The 20,755-nt window shown below is 42.4% G+C and overlaps 1 protein-coding gene across 1 annotated transcript in view; it reads left to right on the top strand.

The window, feature by feature from the left end:
* Window positions 1-434: 434 nt before the first annotated feature.
* The window catches only part of hivep1 (HIVEP zinc finger 1), a 54,700-nt gene continuing 34,379 nt past the window's right edge, over window positions 435-20,755 (top strand). The window contains 2 exon segments of the mRNA XM_051068210.1: window positions 435-1,050; window positions 2,237-2,362. Of these exon segments, the coding sequence (XP_050924167.1) occupies window positions 2,323-2,362 (40 nt within the window). The 5' untranslated portion in view covers window positions 435-1,050; window positions 2,237-2,322.

Genomic DNA, 20,755 nt, shown 5'->3' on the forward strand with positions numbered 1-20,755 from the left:
GACATGCTTGTATCGCTTGTCCGCCGTGTCGTGCGTGTTTATGTGCGTGTCTCTCGTCGTGAACTTTGAAGGGAGGAAGGGGGTCTTTTGAGTCCACTTTGGAGGCAGGTGAAGCGGCTGTTTTTTTTATTTTTTTTATTTTTGGCGCAGTGTTGTTGTGACTTCTGCAGCAGAAATCCACGGTGGCTCTTCACACGGAGCCACAACTTGTGCTTCTCTCCACGCTCTTTGTTGCTCCGTTTCTTTTAGGTAAGCCCATTTGTTTTGAGTGTGTGTTCATGTTGTGGTAAGTGTGCACGGCTGAAAGGTTTAGTGGTGGCGGTGGTGTTTAGCGGTGGAGGGGTTTTGTTGGATCGTGGGGGGTGGGGGTGGGGGGAGCGTCCCATTCGAGCGCTGTTGCAGAGACAGTGAGGGGGTTTTCCCTGGCTCCTCCCTCACTTACAGGGCGTTCACGTGTTGCAACAGGCACAAAATACGCTATTCCCACGCATTGTTTTTGCTGACTTCATTGCATGCAGTTAAATCCCAATTATTACTCCATTCTCTGTGTGTGTTTATCATAATTGCACCGGGTGAACTTGGAAAAAACCTCCACCTCTGCATCGCTCTGCCTTGATATTTTCTGATATCTGATAAGTCTTATTAATCATGTCACACACTCTCAGACACCGCCAATGCGTGACTGTGCGTGCACTTCCGCTGCTGATGCTCCTGCCTTTATTTTTTTTTCTACATGACGCCTCTGGCTGATCCTCAGGTGTGAGCGGAAATCATTAGTCACCTGCAAGTGCATGCCAGCCCTGACTGGGTTAAGGACATAGCGTTACAGCGCAGAATCGCCTCTCTCCTGTCAGTATCAGGGTGTTTCCTCAAATGTCTGTGCACGCACATAGACACACGCACACGCACAGACAAGCAGACAGGCTGGCAGACCGACTGACAGACACGCCAGAGAGAATGTGCACGTCTCCCTCCTCCTCCTTCTCCGACTCGACCCGCGCCGTCGAACCTGCAAACCGTAACTGTGATGTGCACCACTGAAGGAGCCAGGTGAGGAGGATCTCGTGCATGTTTCTGTCGTGTGACTTCAACTCGACCTGGATGTGTTTTTTTTTTTCGCGCGACCTGGTGGTGCAGGCGCCGAGTCCACACCGAAAATCCACCGTGAGATGATGTCATTGCTCTAGCGCCACATGTACCAAGTGTATGGAGAAATGGAGAAAAATCATCATCCAGTTGTAGTAAGTGTTATGTAATATTGGTGAGGAGAGAGAGAGGGGAGAAGGGGGGGGGGACAAAGGCTGATTCCTAAAGCAACTGCTGCTCCCTGCAACGTGCATGGCTCCAGCAGGGGTAGATGTGTTGTAGGGACATTGTGGAGATGATGCAAGGGCAAGAAAGCTTTAAAAAATATGGTGAAATTAGATATTTATCAGTGGTTTTCTGCCAGTGCAGAGGTGAGCTGTTTTCTCCTGTGGTTGTTTATGCATGCAAGCTTTTGCAGGTCTGTGGGTTTGACATCTTGGCAACATTTTAACTTCCAACACCCACCTTTATGTTTATTTTTTAATTTTTTTGTGCGCCCTCATGTTGCTTCAACCAAACCAGAATTTGCATGAAATCTATATTAAGCTTCTTTCTGCGAAAGGGCATCAAAAGGAAGTCAGATTGAGAGCATTTTCCGCATGTGAAGGTGGGTTCTCCTCTGATGTTTTTTTTTTTTTTGACTTTCTGCAGTGATCTAAACTTCCAGCGGGGAGGTTTCTCTGATAGTTAACCTCGACGTGGCTGCTCCCAAGCCTTCGTCACACACACACGCGACCTTATTGTTTGCGTTGTTTGTCATCTGTGGCTGACATGTCAATCAAGACGGTTTCCCATAAACAGAAGCTGATCCTCCACCTCCTTGTTCGAGATCAGAGTGGCAGATAGCAGCTGCTGCAGAGGTTACATACAACATTATTCTCACCTCCTCCCACTGACAGTGGCCCGGGTCTGCACTGCACATTATTACTCAGAGAGAGGAGAAGAAGGCCTGAAATGAAAAGTCTGGCCGGGGGCACCTGTTTGAGGAATAAACTCAATCAGCGGCTCTGTCCTGGACTCCCTGACAGCTGCCAAGTGAGAGCAGAGGGAGACTTGCGAGGCCGGCACAGTGCCTTATTGATCTGTGGAGTTCATGTTGTAGCCTGGGTTCTCACTACATATATGTGTTCTTTTTTTTTTTTCTTTTTAGATGAACACAGACTGTGACTCAGGAGTCGTCGGCTCATCTCAACGTCCAGCTTTCTCCAAGATGCAACTGTGAACTGAGGCAGAAAGATGCCACGCACCAAGCAGAACAACCCGAAAAATTTAAAAGGTGAGTCTGGACCTTTTTTTTTACTTCCTGTCACCTGATTTTTGGATGTTGAGTCTCAGCTGCCTCTTTTGACAACAAAGCACTTAGATCACTATGTGTTTTTGGCCTGAGACATATTATTTGACTCAAAATAGTCATTATTTCCTTCATACTTGGACTGTGGAAGTTTTGAATGAGAGCAGGTGGTCTTCTGTCTCTGTCAGGTTGTTTTTGCAGTAATGACAGTCATGGTGATTCGATGAAATACTGAAAATTACTTCATGTTCAGCTGCACCAGTGCAGCTTCTCATCGTTTCTCTGTTGTCTCTGGCTGCAACAGCTTTGAGATGGTGAAATAAGTTTGTTGTGTTGCCTCCATTTGCTGCTGTCGTCCTCTTACATACATTATTATATCCTGATGCAGCAGCTGTGAGCTCAAACACAACTTTGGTTTGAACGTAGTACGACTGTGTAAAAACAAGGTGTAAAGGTTAGAGAGATGGAAGCAGGAAGTTGTTCTTTGGTATTTACTCCGATGGCTTGTGACAGATTGAATTGTTTTACATTTGTGATGATCTGAACTGTTGAGGTGTTGACCACATTCAAGTTGAGAAGTTAGAAAAACATGGACGCTCGTAGGAAAGCCTCTGTTGTCGTTGTTCTTTCGGAGTATCAAAACAAAATGCACTCCACCTGAAGAACTGGTTGACATTGTATCAAATGGGCTCAAATATAAGACTATATCGTTTTCTTTAAATTAGATTTGTTGTCAAAGTGGAGAGAGAGCATCAGGGGTCGTTTGTAGCTTAAAAGTTGCTAAGCTAGCAAGTGTTTTCAAGTTCTTTTAGAGTGCAGTTCAACCTGCAGCATTTTCTGAACGATTGTGTGAGGTGTTTTGCCGCCTCGGAGGAATAAATTCATGACGACTGATGACTCTGGTCGCTTCCAACTGTCTGACAGGAAAGGAAGAAATGTAATTCTTGGCGACAAAGCTTCAATTCCTGTCAACTTAGTTAAGATAAAGCGCAGGTGGAGATGGTGCAGCTGAACAAAGAGTCGATTCTGGCTTTTATTTGTCTTTATAAATGCATGTAGAGGCTGTGGCTGCATGGTTCGCCACTGATCTCCCTCAGCATCTGTAATGTGGTCGTACAGTGGCTGTAGTCTCTCGTGAGGTGTCAAACGCAGTCGAGAATTTCAACCAATATTTGTTTTTTATGAATGTGTGTGAGAAAACAGGCCAGCGAGGTGAATCTTTAATGATCCTCCTGCAGCAGCAAATCAACAGAAACGCAACAAGACGCATCAGAAGCACACACTGAATGAAACAGGGCTGACAGCATATCGAAGCATATTGAAGTTACAGCATCTTTCCATGCTAATGCAGAGCACCAATTGGCTTGAGGGATTTCGTGTTATGTTGAGAAATGACAGATTTACGTGTCAACAGACGTTTGCAGTTCACAGATCTCTGAATTTTGCAGCGATACATGCTGGGTGTGAAAATGTGCATCACTGCCATTTCCCCAGCAGTCGATCCACAGAGCAGATTTCCTCATGTCTGTGAGGAGCCAGCCAGAGTCCCTCTGTTTATTTATCATATAAACACTTCCTGTGCGCTGTTTTTTTTTCTTTTTCATTGAGCTTACTTGGCCAAACAACATAAATAATTAAGTTTTAGAACAGTACATTACATCGCCCAACAGAGGACGAGAGAAACGGCAGCCAAATGATACTTGATTCTATTTTTAATGGTGACTGTTCCCTTGTTTCTCATGGAGCAGATAAACAGCTCTGCAGCTGCTGCAGTGATTTGGGATTTTTTTTTTATTTGAGGGTAAAAAAATCTAGATGAGAAAAGAGCATAATTGGCAGTAATTTGATTGGGATGGATGATCCTTAATTCAGAGGAGAAACTTTAGAATGTGGAGGGTCTTGTAGTTGTCAGTTTGTGTCTCTTCTCAGTTGTTTCACATATCTTGGTACCGGATCGTCTCTTTAATGCTGTTTTGTCTTTCTTTGACGTTGATTGCATCTCTGTAATAATTTTACAGAGATTTTAATATCTGTTTGTGGCCAGTTTGTGTCTCTGTGATGTTTTGTGTCTCTTTTGTCCTTGTTTTGCATCTGTTACTTCTCTTTGTTGTGCTTTTGCATTTCTTTCTGGTTGTTCTTCATCTCTTTCTGGCTGTTTGGTGTCTTTTCGCACTCATTTTCTCTCTTTGACATTTTTCATTTGTTTGTGGTGATTTTGTGTCTCTGTGATGTTGGTTTACGTCTCTTTGTGCTTGTTTTGCATCTGTTACTTCTTTTTGTTGTGTTTTTGTGTGTCGTTGTTATCCTGCGTCCCGCATCTGGCGTTTCTTTGTGGTCATTTTGTGTCTCTTTTTGTTCTTGTTGTGCATATCTTTGCAATTATTTAGCATCTCTTTGTGCTCATTTTGCATTTGTTGCTTCTCTTTGTTGTGCTTTTATGTGTCTTTTTCACATCTCTTTGCACCCATTTATCTCTTCAATGTTATTTTGCGTCTTTTTGTGGCTTTTTGTTTCTTTTTAAATGTCGTTTTGCATCTCTGGTCATTTTGTGTCTCTGTAATGGTGTATTGCGAGTCTTTGTGGCTGTCTTGTGTCTCTTTGACATTGTTTTGCATCTCTATGTTGTTTTTTTGAGTCTATGTGGTCATTTTGTGTCTGTTTGATGTTGGTTTGCATCTCTATGTGGCTTTTTGTGTCTCTGTGGTCATTTCATATTGTTTTCTTGCGTCTCTTTGTGGCTGTTTTGTGTCTCTCTCTTCTCATTTTGACGTTGTTTGTGGTCATTTGATTGACTTTCCATTAAGATAGATGGATGTTTATAGTCACTTCCTGCAGAGGCCTCCTGTCAGTGTGTGTCAGACGTGTGAACTAATGTGCCTTCCCCCGTTTCTGGTGAAATCTCTGTGTGTTGTGGGGAGTACCCAGCTCACTTCCTCATCCTCCGATAACTTGTTGAGACACTTGTTTGGCGTCTTGTTGTGCCTTTTGACCCAGTTCATCACCTCTCCTCCCCGGGCTCTGCACTCAAGGCGTTTCCTTCATCAGACAGGAAATGCTAATTGCATGGCATGCTATCACATGCTTAAACGCTGCTGTGGAGAATGTCTTTTCCTGGAAACCCTCCTCATGCTGCCCTAAAGCCATCACATGATGACGTTTCATGCCCAAGATTAGCTTTAAAAACACTCTGCTCGAAGCTAAACGAACCTTTAACACAATGTTTTCTTTGCTTAACAACACAGCAGTGATTAAACTTAGCACAGATGCAAAGGTGGTATTTAATTTAGTCGTCTGAGTTTTGGCTGCGTGATGGGAAGCCTCTTCTCGGGTCTTTTCTGCCTCGGAGGCTTGGCAGCGGTTTGACTCTGGTATAAAAAAGAAACCACACCAACACTTTCCCACCTAGTCGGCTGAAATCTGACTTGACACGCTTCATTCTGTTGGGGGGGTACAAAGAGTGAATTGTTTTATTGACACCAACCTGACCTGACTGCACCGTTGACACCTGTCAGGTGAATTTAAGGTGGTATGCTGCTGTTGACGGTCACTGTGAGAGTGGAAAGAGGCATTAGTTAGTGGTGGTGTTGCATCAGAGAGAACAGAGGTTTTTCCTGGTTAAATCATGTGTTGCTTTCTAAAGTTGAGTGTAGGCACATCGTATAAGCACAAGGCTTCTTCCCTCCTGTCACTTTATATTTATTCCTGTTGTCTGGTTGTTCGTTGTTGTTGTTCAGGCTACATACAAATAAAAAACTAAATCACTAACGTGGCACCGTTGACATCTGCTGTACTTTACTAACTAATAAAACAACTGATCTACTACAACTAACATTATTTTCATTATTAATCAGTTAATCATTTTGTCTTTTATAATCTCCCACAGGCCCAATCAAAGGTATTCACACGTCTAGTTTTGTCTGAACAATTTAAAACCCCAAAAATATTCACTTAACTATCATGTGTGACAAAGAAAAGCATAAAATCCTCATGTCCGCTTTAGAAATCATTTAAATGATGAATCAGTTATCAAAATGACTGCAGATTAAATGGAGTAATTGATTAATCCACTAATCATTTCAGCTCTAGATGTCTTGAGTGGTGCTCATAGTCACCGTGTTCTTTTGTTACTGTGACAGAGAGGTGGTAGTTCAACTGGGGCTGCAATTTAAGATTATTTTATTATTGATTATCTGCCATTTATATGATTAATCTTGATTAAGCTATTGAACATCACGTCTTCGAATGTTCTAACGGGAATTCACAGATTTGTGATTTATGCCAAAGAAAAGCAGGACAGCTTCTCATTTCAGAGGCTGGAATTAGCAGTGTTTTACTATTCTTTGCTTGAAACATGACTGAAATGATTAAATGATCACAATCGTTGCAGATTAATCGATTAATTGACTGATTGTTTCAGCTCAACAACACTGCAGTCACTTTTGCAGGTCTGCACTGTGTGAAATGAGGGCGACAGAATATTCAAAACAGGGCTGGGTGATGGGTGATCAATACTGTGACATTTTCCAAAATCAATATAAATCATGATCAGCAAATATATGTAAAATAAATTTAAGTAATAATCTAACTGATGTTCAAAGGGGGAATAAAGCACTACACAACCACCAACTCTTTAATGTGTAAAACAAAGACTAATATGTGATGATTAAATAAAATAATTCAGTGCAAACATCACAGTGATCCTGCTTAATGTTTATAAACCACAATTGTTGTAGATTGTACACATGTATCTAATAAACTGGGAACTCAGTGTGAAACTGTAGAGATGAATTAAAAAGTGAACCGATGAAAACAAACAGCAGAGAGGAAGGAACTGAGAGTCTGATTTGTTTGTGATGAATCTCTGGGTTACTCCGGGAGAACATTCCTGGCTGTATTTTTATCTGAATCATAATAAACCATTGCACACTATAAACACAATAACAGAGAGATCGTAGGCTGCTTTAAGCGGCGTACTTTCGTTGTTCTCTGACCCCCCCCCCCATCTTTTTCCTTTTTTCTCTCTCTCCTGAGACGTAAGGAGAGAAAACCCTGCTCTTAGGTGCTCAATGAATCCTTTCCCCTCAAGGGACAGTTGTGAGATTCATTCATGGAACCTGATAGCTCGTTAAAATAAAAGGTGAACACTCACTCATATCTTACTTTTACAAACATTTTGTAATCGTTAATGCCGGTTTTCACAAGCCTCCAAATGCTTTCTAACCCTGCTGTGTCAGGTTATAAACTGCTGCAGTGTGTGTGTATGTGTGTGTGTGAGGAATGATCCTATGACGCAGTTTGTGGGCAACAATGCAGGAAGTTAGGAACTCCTGTCCCCCGTCCTCTTGAGTCTCTGTTTACTTTTGTCAAACAGCTGGTCTCTAAGCAGCTCAGGAGGGATACACAGCGGTTTCCCCTTTCGCTCAGACACAGTCCCTGTCACCTGTCCTGCACCCTATAGACCTGTCTTTTTAATATTATTAGGTGGTTTCCTTTATTCTGCGGCAGCTTCCTGTTCTGATTTGTCTGTCAGTATTCAGACTTCCTAACACGTACAGTTGAAGGGGTAAAGTAAAAGTTCAAGTCCACCCTCTTTATTTTCTGTCATTAATGTTTCTCACTGATTAAAAGTGAGATTAAAGATTCAGGGCCCCCTAACCACCTTACTGGGCGTGCTTTACACCTATGACAACCCACAGAGAATTTCGCTGGGGTTTCCATTTAAGTAGAAAACAAGGTCTGTGGTTCACGTAGCTTAAAAACACGTTCACGTTATTTTCCACATACAAATTACAGTTTTCAAACTGCACAATTTTAGCTTTTTACAGAATGTCAATAATATGTCAGGGTGAAATATAGAAGAAAAAAGAGCATGTAAAGTGTAACAAAACTCCTTTTAAATACAGCGATTTACTCCAGAAATTAAAGTTGTTTACCTCAGAATTTAAGGGAAATGTTTTTAAAAATAGCTGGAAGTGATTTCTGATGGCATAATATTTTTTGAAAGACTGCAGCTGTAAGATTTTGCTTCCATTAACACGAAAAAAGGCGAGAAGAGAAAAAAGTGTGAAATCACCTTTTGAAAATGTTTTCTTCCAATGAAGGTTGTGTTGTTAACACCCCGAGTGACAAGAAGGTAAGAAATATTCATGATTTAGTTATCTATTTTAAGATACCTGTATCTAGAAAATCTCAACTGAAAACCACAATGTATAGAGACTCTAACATGAAGCAGAACACATCAATACTCACTGATGATGAGCAGAATAAAATCTCTTTTTAATACATTTCTCTTTAGTGAAGTCTTTAACTGCGTGTACACCTTCTACAAAAATCTACACGTTAATAATAAGTGTGCTGTCATGAAATTAATAAGAATATAGAGTATGCATCAAGTTTAAATAGAGCCCCCGGTTGTGCTTGAAGTAAGAGAATAGCCATAAGTCATATTTCTGAATTATAGGTGACACCCAGAGACACTAACATTACGTGGTTTGTCCTGGGTGGTCAGTTTTTTTTTTTTTTTAGATCTGGTGAAGAAGAGCAGCCGCAAATTGTCCTTTTCATCCTCTGTAATGGCGCCGGCACAGAGAGCGGTCAGCAGTAAAAAACTATGATAAAGTGATGAAGGAACGATGTCGGCCATCTTTAACACGGACACAGGTGAAGGCAGGTGTCTGTCTAGACTAGAAACACAAACGTTTTCAAGTAGAAAATAAATATTTAAAAAGCACTTTAATTTAGAAATTTCAGTGGTTCTTGAACTGTATCCGTTCAGGGTTCTTGGAGCGATCCGGTGAACCAGCTCATGTTTCTACCAGTTTTGAGCAGAGCCACTCAAATCATGGAGGTGTCTTTAATGGAGGATGTGTTTTTATTTTTTATTTCAGCTTTATTTAACCAGCAGAGTCCCACCGAGATGAAGAATCTCTTTAAAGGGAGACAGGCAGCAAATAAATACACAAAGTTGCAGACAGAGAACACAACAAAAGACAAACTCAAGAAAAAACAGGAACAAGGAAGCCACAAGTTTCAGCTCTGTAACCAGGTAAATTAAAAACAGTGACCAAACAGTTTGCCAAATGTGCAGAAAACACAAAGGCCTTTTTTTCCAGTTTCTGTACAGAAAGCACAGAGAGTATCGTCCAGCACTTCTCTGTGTGACGCAGACGCATGAACAACATGGGAACAGGCCCAGAGTTGCCTCATATATAAAGCAGTACCAATGACGTGAGTAGAGCAGGACATCCTACCTGAGTAGAAATGCGTAACGGTGGATTGCACTGATTAGCTGCTGTTATTATTTATTTATTTTTGGTTCAAATGGTTCAAATTTAGGTGCATGAACTGGAACTGAACTGGTTCCATGTCGGTGGAAAAGTGGCATTTGAGTTGTTTCTAGTTAAAGCTGCTTCAGTTTGTTTGTTTTCCCACTAATACCATTTCTGTAAATATGTGTTGTGCTTTTAAAGACTTAGTAATGTCATTCTGGATTCCACTTGTGCTGCTTTTCATCGCTGCGGCCATTTTAAAACGGATCACAGGCCGAGTTAGTCGGAAAACTGTGACCCGGAGTTAAAACACAGATTTAGAAACGAGTGCAGTTTATTAAACGTCCTGACAATGTTCACTTTTACGCATGTGGTCAGTTTTTCCTCATCCAGGCGACACCCTCTCTCCCTGCGTCTGCCATCCATCTCCTGCTCCTCGAGGTGCCCCTGAAAATGCCCAGACATGTTAGCGACACCAGTGTTTATAGAACTGACTCTGCATTCCTCTTGTCTTATAAAAAGGGCTCCCAAACCCCCCCCCCTTTATTTAAGTGGAGAACATGCTGTGTGATAAATGGTGAACAACTGCAGTGAAAGGACAGGTTACTTTAACAAGGTGGAAAATGTTTACCCTGTAAAGCCGATGCAGGGAGACTGAGATGGAGTTTCCCATCCGTCCCGACATCCCTCGCCGAGCTGATGTTTCCGAGTTTGTGTATCTTATTACACTAACCTGATTAATGTTTATGAGTCTAATTTATAAGGACGTTGGATTTATTTTGCCTTACGCAGGTGCAAAATTGTTGTCAGGAGCCAAAAATCGGAGAGGATGAAGTCAGTTAGGATCTTGTGGTGATTTTCACCGCCTCAATAATTTGCAACAAACTGAACTGACAGCAGTTTCCTGTCAATGATCAACCGTGCATATGACCCCCGGCCGCTGACTGTGGTTAAATATGCAGGGTCAGAATCAGCACTATCCTTGTTGTTTGATGCTTTAAAGCCACAGCACAAGTCGGGCTTTTCTGGCCTTGACTGGTGTCTCATAATGAAGGTCAGAGAGGTTTGTGATGCCTCTTCATGCCTTGGCCTTGTGCTTTGTGTCAGACCTAATCTCCAAATCCCCCTTTTTTTATGAGACCGTGGTTTGGGGTCACAACACTGCTTCAGTCACTGCTCTGAACTGTACAAAGCTGAATGTAAGTGATGAGCTCCTCAGTCAAGTTGAAATCTGAGAAATTCTCTGTGTTTCTTTTGTCTGGTTTAACAGTTTTAAGGTCCATTTTCGCTTTGGATGTCCATGCAAATTTAACAATATGTTGAAAGTTATAAACAGACATGTCATAAAAACAGTAAATACGGTAACACATGCTGTGTGAGCTCAGGAAAAGGAGAACTAAACAATGTTTTATGGAAACTTTTCCAGGCTTCATGGAGCTACAACAGTGTTTTAACAGTAAAACAAAGGTGAACTGTTGAGGCTGCCGGAAGACAGACTGAGCAAAAAGATCTTTAACTGGGATCGTGCACACAGCTATCCTTTGCTGCGGGAGGTTGAGGCAGTATTCTTAATTTTTTATTTTAATTTCATCTTTAGGAATAACCTACAGTGAAACTAGGGCTGAAAAATTCCATGAATTTTCAAAGTTGGAAACTGGAGTAAACTGGAAAATTGCAAAATTGTCTATAATAGGGAACTTAAATGTAGTTGAAAGTAAAAACATTTTACAGCATAATCTTTAAAACAACCAGATTTAAAACAAATTCAGTTGAATTTCTCCCCTGCACTGGTTATTCCTCCATCACATGCACGGATAATTTCTAGAGTCCAGCTCACTACAGCCACATCTGAGCCCACAGACCATATCCTGTCAACTCGGTTTGGATCAGATAAGTTTAACGAGCAAAAAATAAATAAAAATGTGTTTATACAGTAGCTAGCTAGCTGCTAAATCAGATATGCTCAATGTAAGCTAGCTGACACCATGTTTATATTTTTAAAATTTGTATTAGTTTGCAGCAGGTCTGCTTATGACAAAACTAAATTACAAAATTAATAATTTGTAATCCATTATTTTCAGAATTCCTCAGTTTAACTTCCCATGGAAAGTTTCTGAAATTTACTTGACATTTTCTGCCGTTTTCAACCATAAATGTAACATAAATACAGTTAAACAAAAACTTAGAATTTAAAGTTTATACAAAGGACTGGAAACAACAAATTTATATGAAACCAAAGCTTAGAAATTATGTTCAAATGAAAGATAATTACCGTACAGAACAACATGTAACATTTACAGAGAATGCTAAGAACTGGTACCTTATCTCTAGTAGATGAGGTGAACAGATATAAATGAACACCAGAAGAGCAGCATTTGTGTGTGTGCATGTCTTGTGATCTTGGGGTTGTTTAAGATGAATTTCATTTTGTATTTTATTGCCCTCTGTATTCAGATTTAAGAAAAGGCTTGTTTGGTTCAAGGTTCTAGTGAAGACCCTGATTTGTTTTGGTTGTTTTGATATGTTGAGTTGGCTTTTTAATGTGTAAACCTTTGCTTTGGTGAGGTTTACAGAAGATGTTTGTCATCTGAGACCAAGGACTCCTATATCCAGTGTGACAGCTGAACTTGGGGAAGTGTCCATTTTGATTTGTCATGTAGCCATCATCGTTACTGTGAAGTGTCTTGTAATCAGTTACACAGTCGCTTCTGTAAATGCCTGAGAGGTGCAGAGAAAGAGTTAACATCCTGTCCTCGGCGAATGGATTTTTACATGTTGTGTCATGCTTAGGCAGCCAAACCAGTGTTTCCGTACAGTCCCTTCAAATTACAGTGTGTGTGAATGCAGCGAGATTCACACAAAGGGAACTTCTCTCCCAGAGGCAGGAATAAACCGGGGTTTTAGCAACAGTAACTACAACAGACAGGCTGAAACTGGTTCAGGGATGTCTGTTAAACTCGGTGGTAACCTCAGAGAAGCTTTCACTTTGACATAGCCTGGGACAGGGAGGGGAGGAATTTTTATGGTCATATTTTGTGTGGATGAGATTGAATATGGGTGGCTCACTTTGCCATCCTGAAATGTGGGTTAATGTCTATTCCTTCTTTGTCTATTCCTGTCTATTCCTGCCTCGGCAGGCACATCGGCTCATAGTTCGCGGTTTGGGAAATGTGTTTATCAGAGAGACCAGGAGCTTGCACCATTTTTCCATTTTCTGTGAACTGTTAATCATGAGGTGCATCTAAAAAACTGCAGTGTGGTTTTTTTTTTTTTTTTTTTTTGCTAAGCAGAGGGCGGTCGCTCCCTGACAAATCAGCCCTCAGGGGGGCAACTACACCACAAGTAGGGGAACCTCCCCAACCTCCCTAACACCTGGCAACATCTGGTTCTGAGGGAAACCAATTTGTCAGTCGGCTCATTTCTGAGGGTTTCAAATGGCAGCTTGTCTGTGTGATTATCATTATTACTATTTTATTATTGGACATTTTTAAAGGTTGACGGATGCTGAGTCACAGTTTGGTTGTGAAGTAACTTGAGTATGAATCAATTGAGATATATTTGCAACTTGATTGGCAGTTGCCAACATTGTTAACATTTTAATCAGATGCTGAAATCAAACAGCACACCTGGATTTACCTGGGAATCAGAGCTGCAACAGTTGAGCGATTAAATTCATCAACTGACAATTCATTGGCAACTATTTTAATCACTGATTTATCATTTTAAGTCCATTTTCATTCAAAATTGACCAAAGTTTTGTCTCAAATTTGCTGCCCTTTCCTTCCTTCACTTTATGATTAATTGAATATTGTTGGATTTTGGACTGTTGGTGACAAATTTGAACTGTTTTCTGTTCTATAGACCAAAGGATTAATCAAATAACCGATCAAATAATCATCAGACCAATCGATAAAGAAAGTACTGTCAGTTGCAGCCCTGAGGAGTGTAGTGTTCATGTATTTTTCTTTACTAACAGTAGCACTGACAGAGTTTCTCCTCTTCATCCTGGACATGTTATGATCAGTTTGGTCCTGTCAGTTTCTCTTTCATTTCTCAGAGTGAGATTATCTTGTGTTTCCTCTCGTGTATGCTGACATTTGCCCTGTGTCGAACCAAACACCTTATTTGGAAGAATCTTCTCGTCCTGATGAGGCTCTTTTAATTATTGCAGTGGAAAGGTCAAACAGTTGAGCCTATATATGACTGTAATTGAGTGAATGTAGGCATTTGTCTCCATCTAAATTCACTTAATACCCATTTGATTTGTGTGTGTTTTTTTTTTTAAGTTTTAGTTCACAGATGCTTGAGATGTGATATTACGTGGTCGAAAATCAGCACTGCAGTGTTTCATTATCGAATGAATCTATGAAAATTATGAAAAATGTCATCACCAGCTCCTAAAAAAAGCAAAAGCAGACGTTTTCTAATTGCTTGTTTTGCTCGACCAACATTGGAAGGCAAAGAAAAGTTAAATCCTCAAAGTTAAGGAGCTGGAGTTGTGTTTCCGATCACAGTCCAGCCCTGTTCAGACCCTCTCTGCTGGGTCATGTAACCGCCCACAAAGAACTTTTGATATCAGGTCTGTGTTTTTAACCCGGTCTGTGGTCGTGTTGCAGCAGCTTGGTGATGCAGATTTTTTTTTTAACTCTGTGTGTTCTGTTGAAGTCCCACTTTAGCCTTTCTTCCTCCCACCTCACCTAAAAACCATTTGCTGCGTGCAGACTCTCAGTTTGAATGTCTGTCAAACTCTTGCCTGTTTATGAGACGTTGGTGACTAATACCACAGCTAACACCACCCACCTGCCTCCGTGCAGAAAAGGTCTCTCGCGTGCACGCAGCTGAATTGCGCCAGCGTTTGTGTGCTGCCTCCTTCGTTCGTCAAAGCCGCGCGCCCTCCCATCACCTGTGCTGCGAGCGTCGCTCTGTGGAGACAAAATGTTCTGCGAGCGATCAAGGCATCGTTCATTAACAGCCTGCCAACCTCAGACATCCACAGCTGAGGGCAGGTGTGTGCTGTGTCTGTCACCGTCAAAAACCCACCTCCGCCCACTCTGCCGTTTACGTACGACCCCCTGAAGACAGATGACCTGCCTGTTTACAGCTTCAAGTTGGTGGAGGGAGGTCAGAAACAAGGACCGCTGCCCAATCAGTCAAATTATTGTGCTTAAACTTTTCAAAATGAAGCGTTAGTGAAGGGCTCAGGCAGCCCGAGTTAAATTGGAGCTAACGAACGGTGACCTTCTTCCACACACGCACACAAACACACCTTTTCCCTCCACAGGTGCGCTTGTGCGGCCTGCCGAGCCACTTCCTGGAAACTTTGGTTGAGCAGCATTGATGTTGGCAACTCGGAAAGGTGAGCGTTGGCGTCGGGAGATGGGAACAATGAAGGAGTGAGAGGAGTGAGTGGAGGGGAACAAGGGTGGGGGCCGGCAGGATTTGCCTCTGCTCACGTCAGTGCAGAGACCCAGAATAGTGGAAGAAATTCTCCCTGCGGTGGTGAAACAGGACCGACGCCGGGGCTGGATGTCACATTATTCTGGAGACGTGCTCATGACATATTGAGGGGGCGGAGAGATCGTATGCACACTGAGGATATATGTCATCTGCAGAGAAATGCCCCAACAAAACCTGCCTCTGTTAGACGGGGGCTGCTCATTCCCGGGGGGGGTCTTTTTTCTTTTTTTTTTAGTGATTGTGGGGGAAAATGTGACGCGAGTTAAGCTGCTCGAGTTAGAGGTAAAAAAAATAAATAAATAAACAGGTGAAAAGCTTTGGAAAAACTGCTCAAATTAAAAAAAGAAGCAAACATCGGCCAGCCGGAAACCCTTAAAAGGGTGGAAGTGTGGGGGCGCTTTTCTGTGTGTGTGTGTGTGTGTGTGTGTGTGTGTGTGTGCGTGTGTGCAGCTGCATGTGTGTGTCTATGCAGAGCTGGCAATGCTTAATGGTTTGCACAAGCAAAGCCCAATGTAGGGGTTGCCAGGGAAACAGAGCAGCATGAGTCTCGGTCTGCAGGTGTTGTGCCTTGTGTCCTACTGCTGGAACCTCCTACGAATGTGGAGGGGGAGAGAGGGGGGAGAGGAGGGAGACGAGGAGGGGGGTAAGGAGACGAAGGAGGGGAGAGGGAGGGTAGAAACGCTCAGGGAAAAACTGGTAGAAGCAGAGTAACAAGCAGGGAAAGTTAGGATTATTATGATGGTTACGTCAGCGGAGGTGAAGAGCTTACTCAAGTCTCTCTTTGGTCAATAATCAGGTGATCATATGGACACTGAAGCAGGTTTTGCTCGCTGTGATCATCCCTCACGTTCATCCTAGTCATGAGAAGATTTCTTAATTCGATTAAAGTGAGAACAAAATCCACAAATTCTCAAAGTTACAGTGTTTTTTTTGTGTTTCCCTGTTGAGCTGCAAAAGAAGAGATATTGAACTAAAAAGGCTTCAACTTTGACAAAAATCTACTTGATTAAATTAATCTTGGTGGCTAAAGCCTCGTATTAGCTTCAGATAAACTTCTGAATATGTTTTTGTACAGCACTACGGTGGCTGAGAGGGCTCAGTGCACTGCAATACATGCAAATAGACAAGATACAAGCAAATTAAGAAAACCTCTTAACACGTGACCTGCTTATACACACAACAAAACCAGAAAATCACTAAGAAATCCAGAAGCATCTCTATTAGTCAATACCAGACTCCATTGACCAAAAACAGTGCTTTTACAGAGCAGAGCACGGGGGTTGCTAATCTACTGCTGCTACAACCAGATTGTTTGTTTGTGTTCTCATGTGGTACTGTTACTCATGTAAAGGATCTGAATACTTTTTACACCACTGAAATCACACAGTAACACAAACAAACTAACTGATGGAGGCAGCTGTATTCCAGCAGCTCCTGAGTTCTGCTCGGTAAAATCCCTGCTTTTGTCAATGGAGTCTGGTAGTGATATACAGCGACGTTTCTGCATAAACAAAAATCTTACTCTTAAATAAAAAAGTCCATCTTTGAAGGAAGCTTATCCATAATGTTGTCAGACACCCATAATAACAATCTGAGCCTGTCAGATAAGCACGTGGATGGACATGAATGTGTCCCTATCAGCCATTTACACCCAAAAACACAAGACAATAAGGCCAAAAATAAATTGTCCTTTAATTAGAGGGCCTCTGCAGGTGACTGTAACCAAAGTCACACTCATGCTGTCAGAGGAGGGAAGAAGGAAAAAGTAGGAGGAGAGCGGCAACAATACCATCAATTCAGCCTCGGGTATCTGGCAGAGCATGGAGCTGTGAGGTTTGAGGTTTTTGACGGAGAACCGGGCGGAGGCGGCTGCGTAACTATTCACCGATTGTGTGGATGTCGGTTTAAGATCTGGTGGGGAAAGCCGCTGCCGTTTCCCCCTTCTATCCGGAGGTACATTCACTGTAAACCCCCCCCCCCTCCCCTCCTCTTCCTCCCTCTTCTCCTCGTCATCATTTTTCCAGTCAGGGTTCGTCTGGTCCGGGTCATGCATCATGCATTGATTCATAAAGCGGTTTGAAGAGCTGCTGACTCCTGACTTCCCTTTATATATGTTTATGAACACATCCACTCTATTTATGGGTGTGGTTTGCAGCAGCGACATAATAGCTCAGTGGGTAATTAATTCGATGTCAGCGCCTTCATTCTGCAGACGTTTGTACATCTAGGGACGTTTTCTACAGTGATTACAGATATTACAGTGCATTGAAATCTCTAGTCAGCCTTCAGGAGACCTCGTCCTTGACTCAAAGCGACAGGTCCTCGGCTGCTGTGCACACCAGATGTTGAGGTTGAGGAGAGAGAGCAGGTGGGCAGACGGGTGAGAAGGCATGAGGGTTGTCTGTGTGGTTTCCTTAAGGTCAGGTTGTGGGCTGTATTTATCAACACTGACACTTGCTGTTTCTCTGCTGCGTGGGACGTCTGCCATCAACATTGCTGCTGCCGCCACCGGGCCAATCAGAGCGCAGCTGTGTGGTCGTGTGCTTCTCGAGAGTCACATGCATCAGGCAGAGGAATGACTAACTAGCCCAGGCCCTCCTCGTGGGAACGTTAGCTGCTGCTCTGCTTACAGGCGACAAAACGAACCCCCACAGCACATAAAAAAAAAAAAAAAATCTGTCAGAAGATATGTCAGTTTGCTTTCCTAAAAATCTCCACACAACAATTCTCTGCTCCATTAGAGATTATCCTGTCGCCTTGCCTCACTGGTCTCACTGAAAGTGAAGAAAGCTCAGAGGGAACATTTTAAGGTTTTGCATTTAGCAGCACAACAACAAGCAATTTAAAGTGATCAGAGAAGATTGCAGCAACCCTTTAGTGGTGTGCAGAGAAGGATATTCTGTGTTTGTTGATACAGCACTGCTGAGACAATAATCATCAGATGTTAAATGTTAAAACAAGATATCAGTTAGTTCGATTTTTTTCTTCTTTGGGAAGAATAAGGCTAGTTATTTCCCCCTGCTTCCAGTCTTTCTAACCACACCCAGCTTCATATTTACTCTACACTTTCAAACTAAGTCTGCATTTGCATTAGAAAATGTCTCTAGCCTGCAGAGGCCTGAACGTGAATATTAAGTGGTGAAAAAGTGACTCAAACTTGTCGCAACAACATCCCAAAATATGTCCAGAACCAGCTGCAGTAGAGCCTCTCAGCTGCTGTGTATTCACAGGTTTGGAGCTGGAGCTGAGTTTGCATCATGTTTTGAATCTGTGGCAAAGATGTGACATTTTTAGAATTATTGATAATACATTGTACACAGATCTAAGTTACTACATGTGTTCTCTGATGCTGCACAGGTTCCTTAAATTATTAAATAATCTGCCAGTTGCTTTCTTGATTAATCGTTTAGTCTTTGAAACATCCGTCACAGTTTCCTAAAGCCTGAGGTAACGTCTGTTTGCTTTGTCTGACCAACCGTGCAAAACCCAAAATATTCAGCTTATTATTCAGCTTATTATTAGAGAAGACTAAGAAAACCAGCAAATACTCACATCTGCGAAGCTGGAATCAGTTTTTTTTTTAGGCTTTTTTAAACAATAGCTCTTAATCTATCTTATAAAAACGGCTGCAGATTTATTTTGTGTGTTGTTTAATCAACTAATTGTTTAAGCTCTAGTGTTTTTATTCGACAAAAGAATTTTTCAAGTGTTACAAGAACTCAGAAAATACCGTGTGAAATTAGTAAAAGAAGGAGGTCTGGATGGTGTCCTCGTTTTCCTGGTCTGTGAGTTTAACATACGTTCATGTAAAGGTTCAGTCAGCAGAAAGCAGGATGCTGAATAATGGAGCTGAGAGCAATATAACTCCAGACTGTGGGTGTTTTACAGGAATCAGTGGACCCTTTGCATGTCAGCAAACAAGTTCCCTCTATAGGGCCTCTTAAAAAAAAACAAAAAAAAACAGGGGCCCCAACTCATATTACGAAGTCCCTGCCTGTTCATTCATAAACTCGGCTCTTTGTTTTCCTCGCTGCTTGTGTAGGCCAGTCGCCATCAGCAGGAAATATGTTGTTTCATCTGTGCAGTTTGTGTGTTTGTAAGATATTGACTGAGCGAGGAGGCGGAGGAGGAGGAGTGGGAGGAAGGAAGTGAGTGTTGTATGCAAGTGTCTGTCAGGGGGGAGGGAGGGAGGAAGAAGGGGAGAAGGGGGGGGGGGGGGGGGGGGTCATTTGTCCATGGCTGCCCCAGACCCAGTGGATTCCAACGGGTCGATGGTAAAAGATTGAAAGTTCCCAAACAAATGAGTGAGTCATGAGGAGGACTGAGCAGAGGTCACAGAGGTCAGGTCAATATTTTCAACACACACACAGACAGACACACAGGTTGATGGACAGTGCTGTACACACACATATTTATAGTGAGGTCAGGAGGTCGGTCGAGCTCAGCTCTGTGCAGGAGACAGGTGTGACAGGTGGTGGTCAGGTGTTAGAGGTCGACACATTGTCCTCGTCTTGAATCTACAGGTCTTTAAAAAGTCTTAAAATGCATTGAAAAGCTTTGAAAAGTTTTAAAAAGTCTTAAACTAATTGGTTGCAATCGGTGTTACGGCTGATCCGGGCATATTTTTGTCTTTTGTTATTATTTTGATTGTTTTGTTTTCTGTGCATGAAAACCTGTGGTGATTTAAGTCTGTGAAATTTCAAAGTACAACCACTGATGTCTTCAAATGTCATGTGTTCTGTGAGCAAAAGTTCAAATTCCCCAAAAATATTCAGCTTCCAGTGAGATGTGATGACGAAAAGCAAGAAATCCTCTCATTTGTTTCACTATTTTTGCTTGAAGAGTGACTGAAGCGTTTTATGAACAGCAGTTAATCGGCCAGTTGTTTCAGCTGTTGTTGGTTTGATCAAAAAGCAGGTTTTGATTTTCAGTCAGTGTGGTATTAAAAAGGTCTTGAAAAGTCTTGAATTTAGCACAGTCAACCCTTACCGTTTGACGAAAGCTTTACGATAGGAACCTCGCGCTCCGCTCCCATCCGCAGGGGTCAGGCGGTCACATCGAACCTCCTTCCAGCAATTGCGTCGAGGTGATTGTTCGGTTTTTTGTTTCCAAATGGAAAGCTGGTCATCCGTGCAGCAGTTAAAGGTGTGAAAGAGAGCGTGAAAGAGTGGAGGAATGACGTCGGGTTAAGAGAGCGATAGGGACAAATGTAAGTAGGGTTAATGGGGGGAGGCTGTGAAAATATGTGTGAGGAGGAGGAGGAGGAGGAGGAGGGTGCCTGCCTGCTGGCAAAGCTTCATCCTCTTGCGTAACACACGGGCCATCTCTTCTCTTAGCCGCTGTTGCCATGGGGAGAGGTGGTGGTGGTGGGGGGGGGACTGGGAATTCTGAGCTGCGACGATCCCCAACTTCCCTCCTCCCAAGAGCGCAGAGGAAAAGCCAGAAGAAAACGGGTGATTGGTCACATTTTTAAACCTTGAATTGTGGCCGGTTTTCAATTTTTAAATAAAAAATAAAGAGGTGAAGAAGCCACATGAGTCTGTGCCGGAGAGTCAGAGGTTGTTTATGTGAACCTGCGGGGCGTCGATGTGTGTGACTCAGGCTGTGGATCAGGTGTGCCTTGTAAAATGAAATCCAGGCATTGTTTATAACA

This window comes from Lates calcarifer, linkage group LG3 (assembly GCF_001640805.2).
Source record: "Lates calcarifer isolate ASB-BC8 linkage group LG3, TLL_Latcal_v3, whole genome shotgun sequence".
NCBI lineage: Eukaryota > Metazoa > Chordata > Actinopteri > Centropomidae > Lates > Lates calcarifer.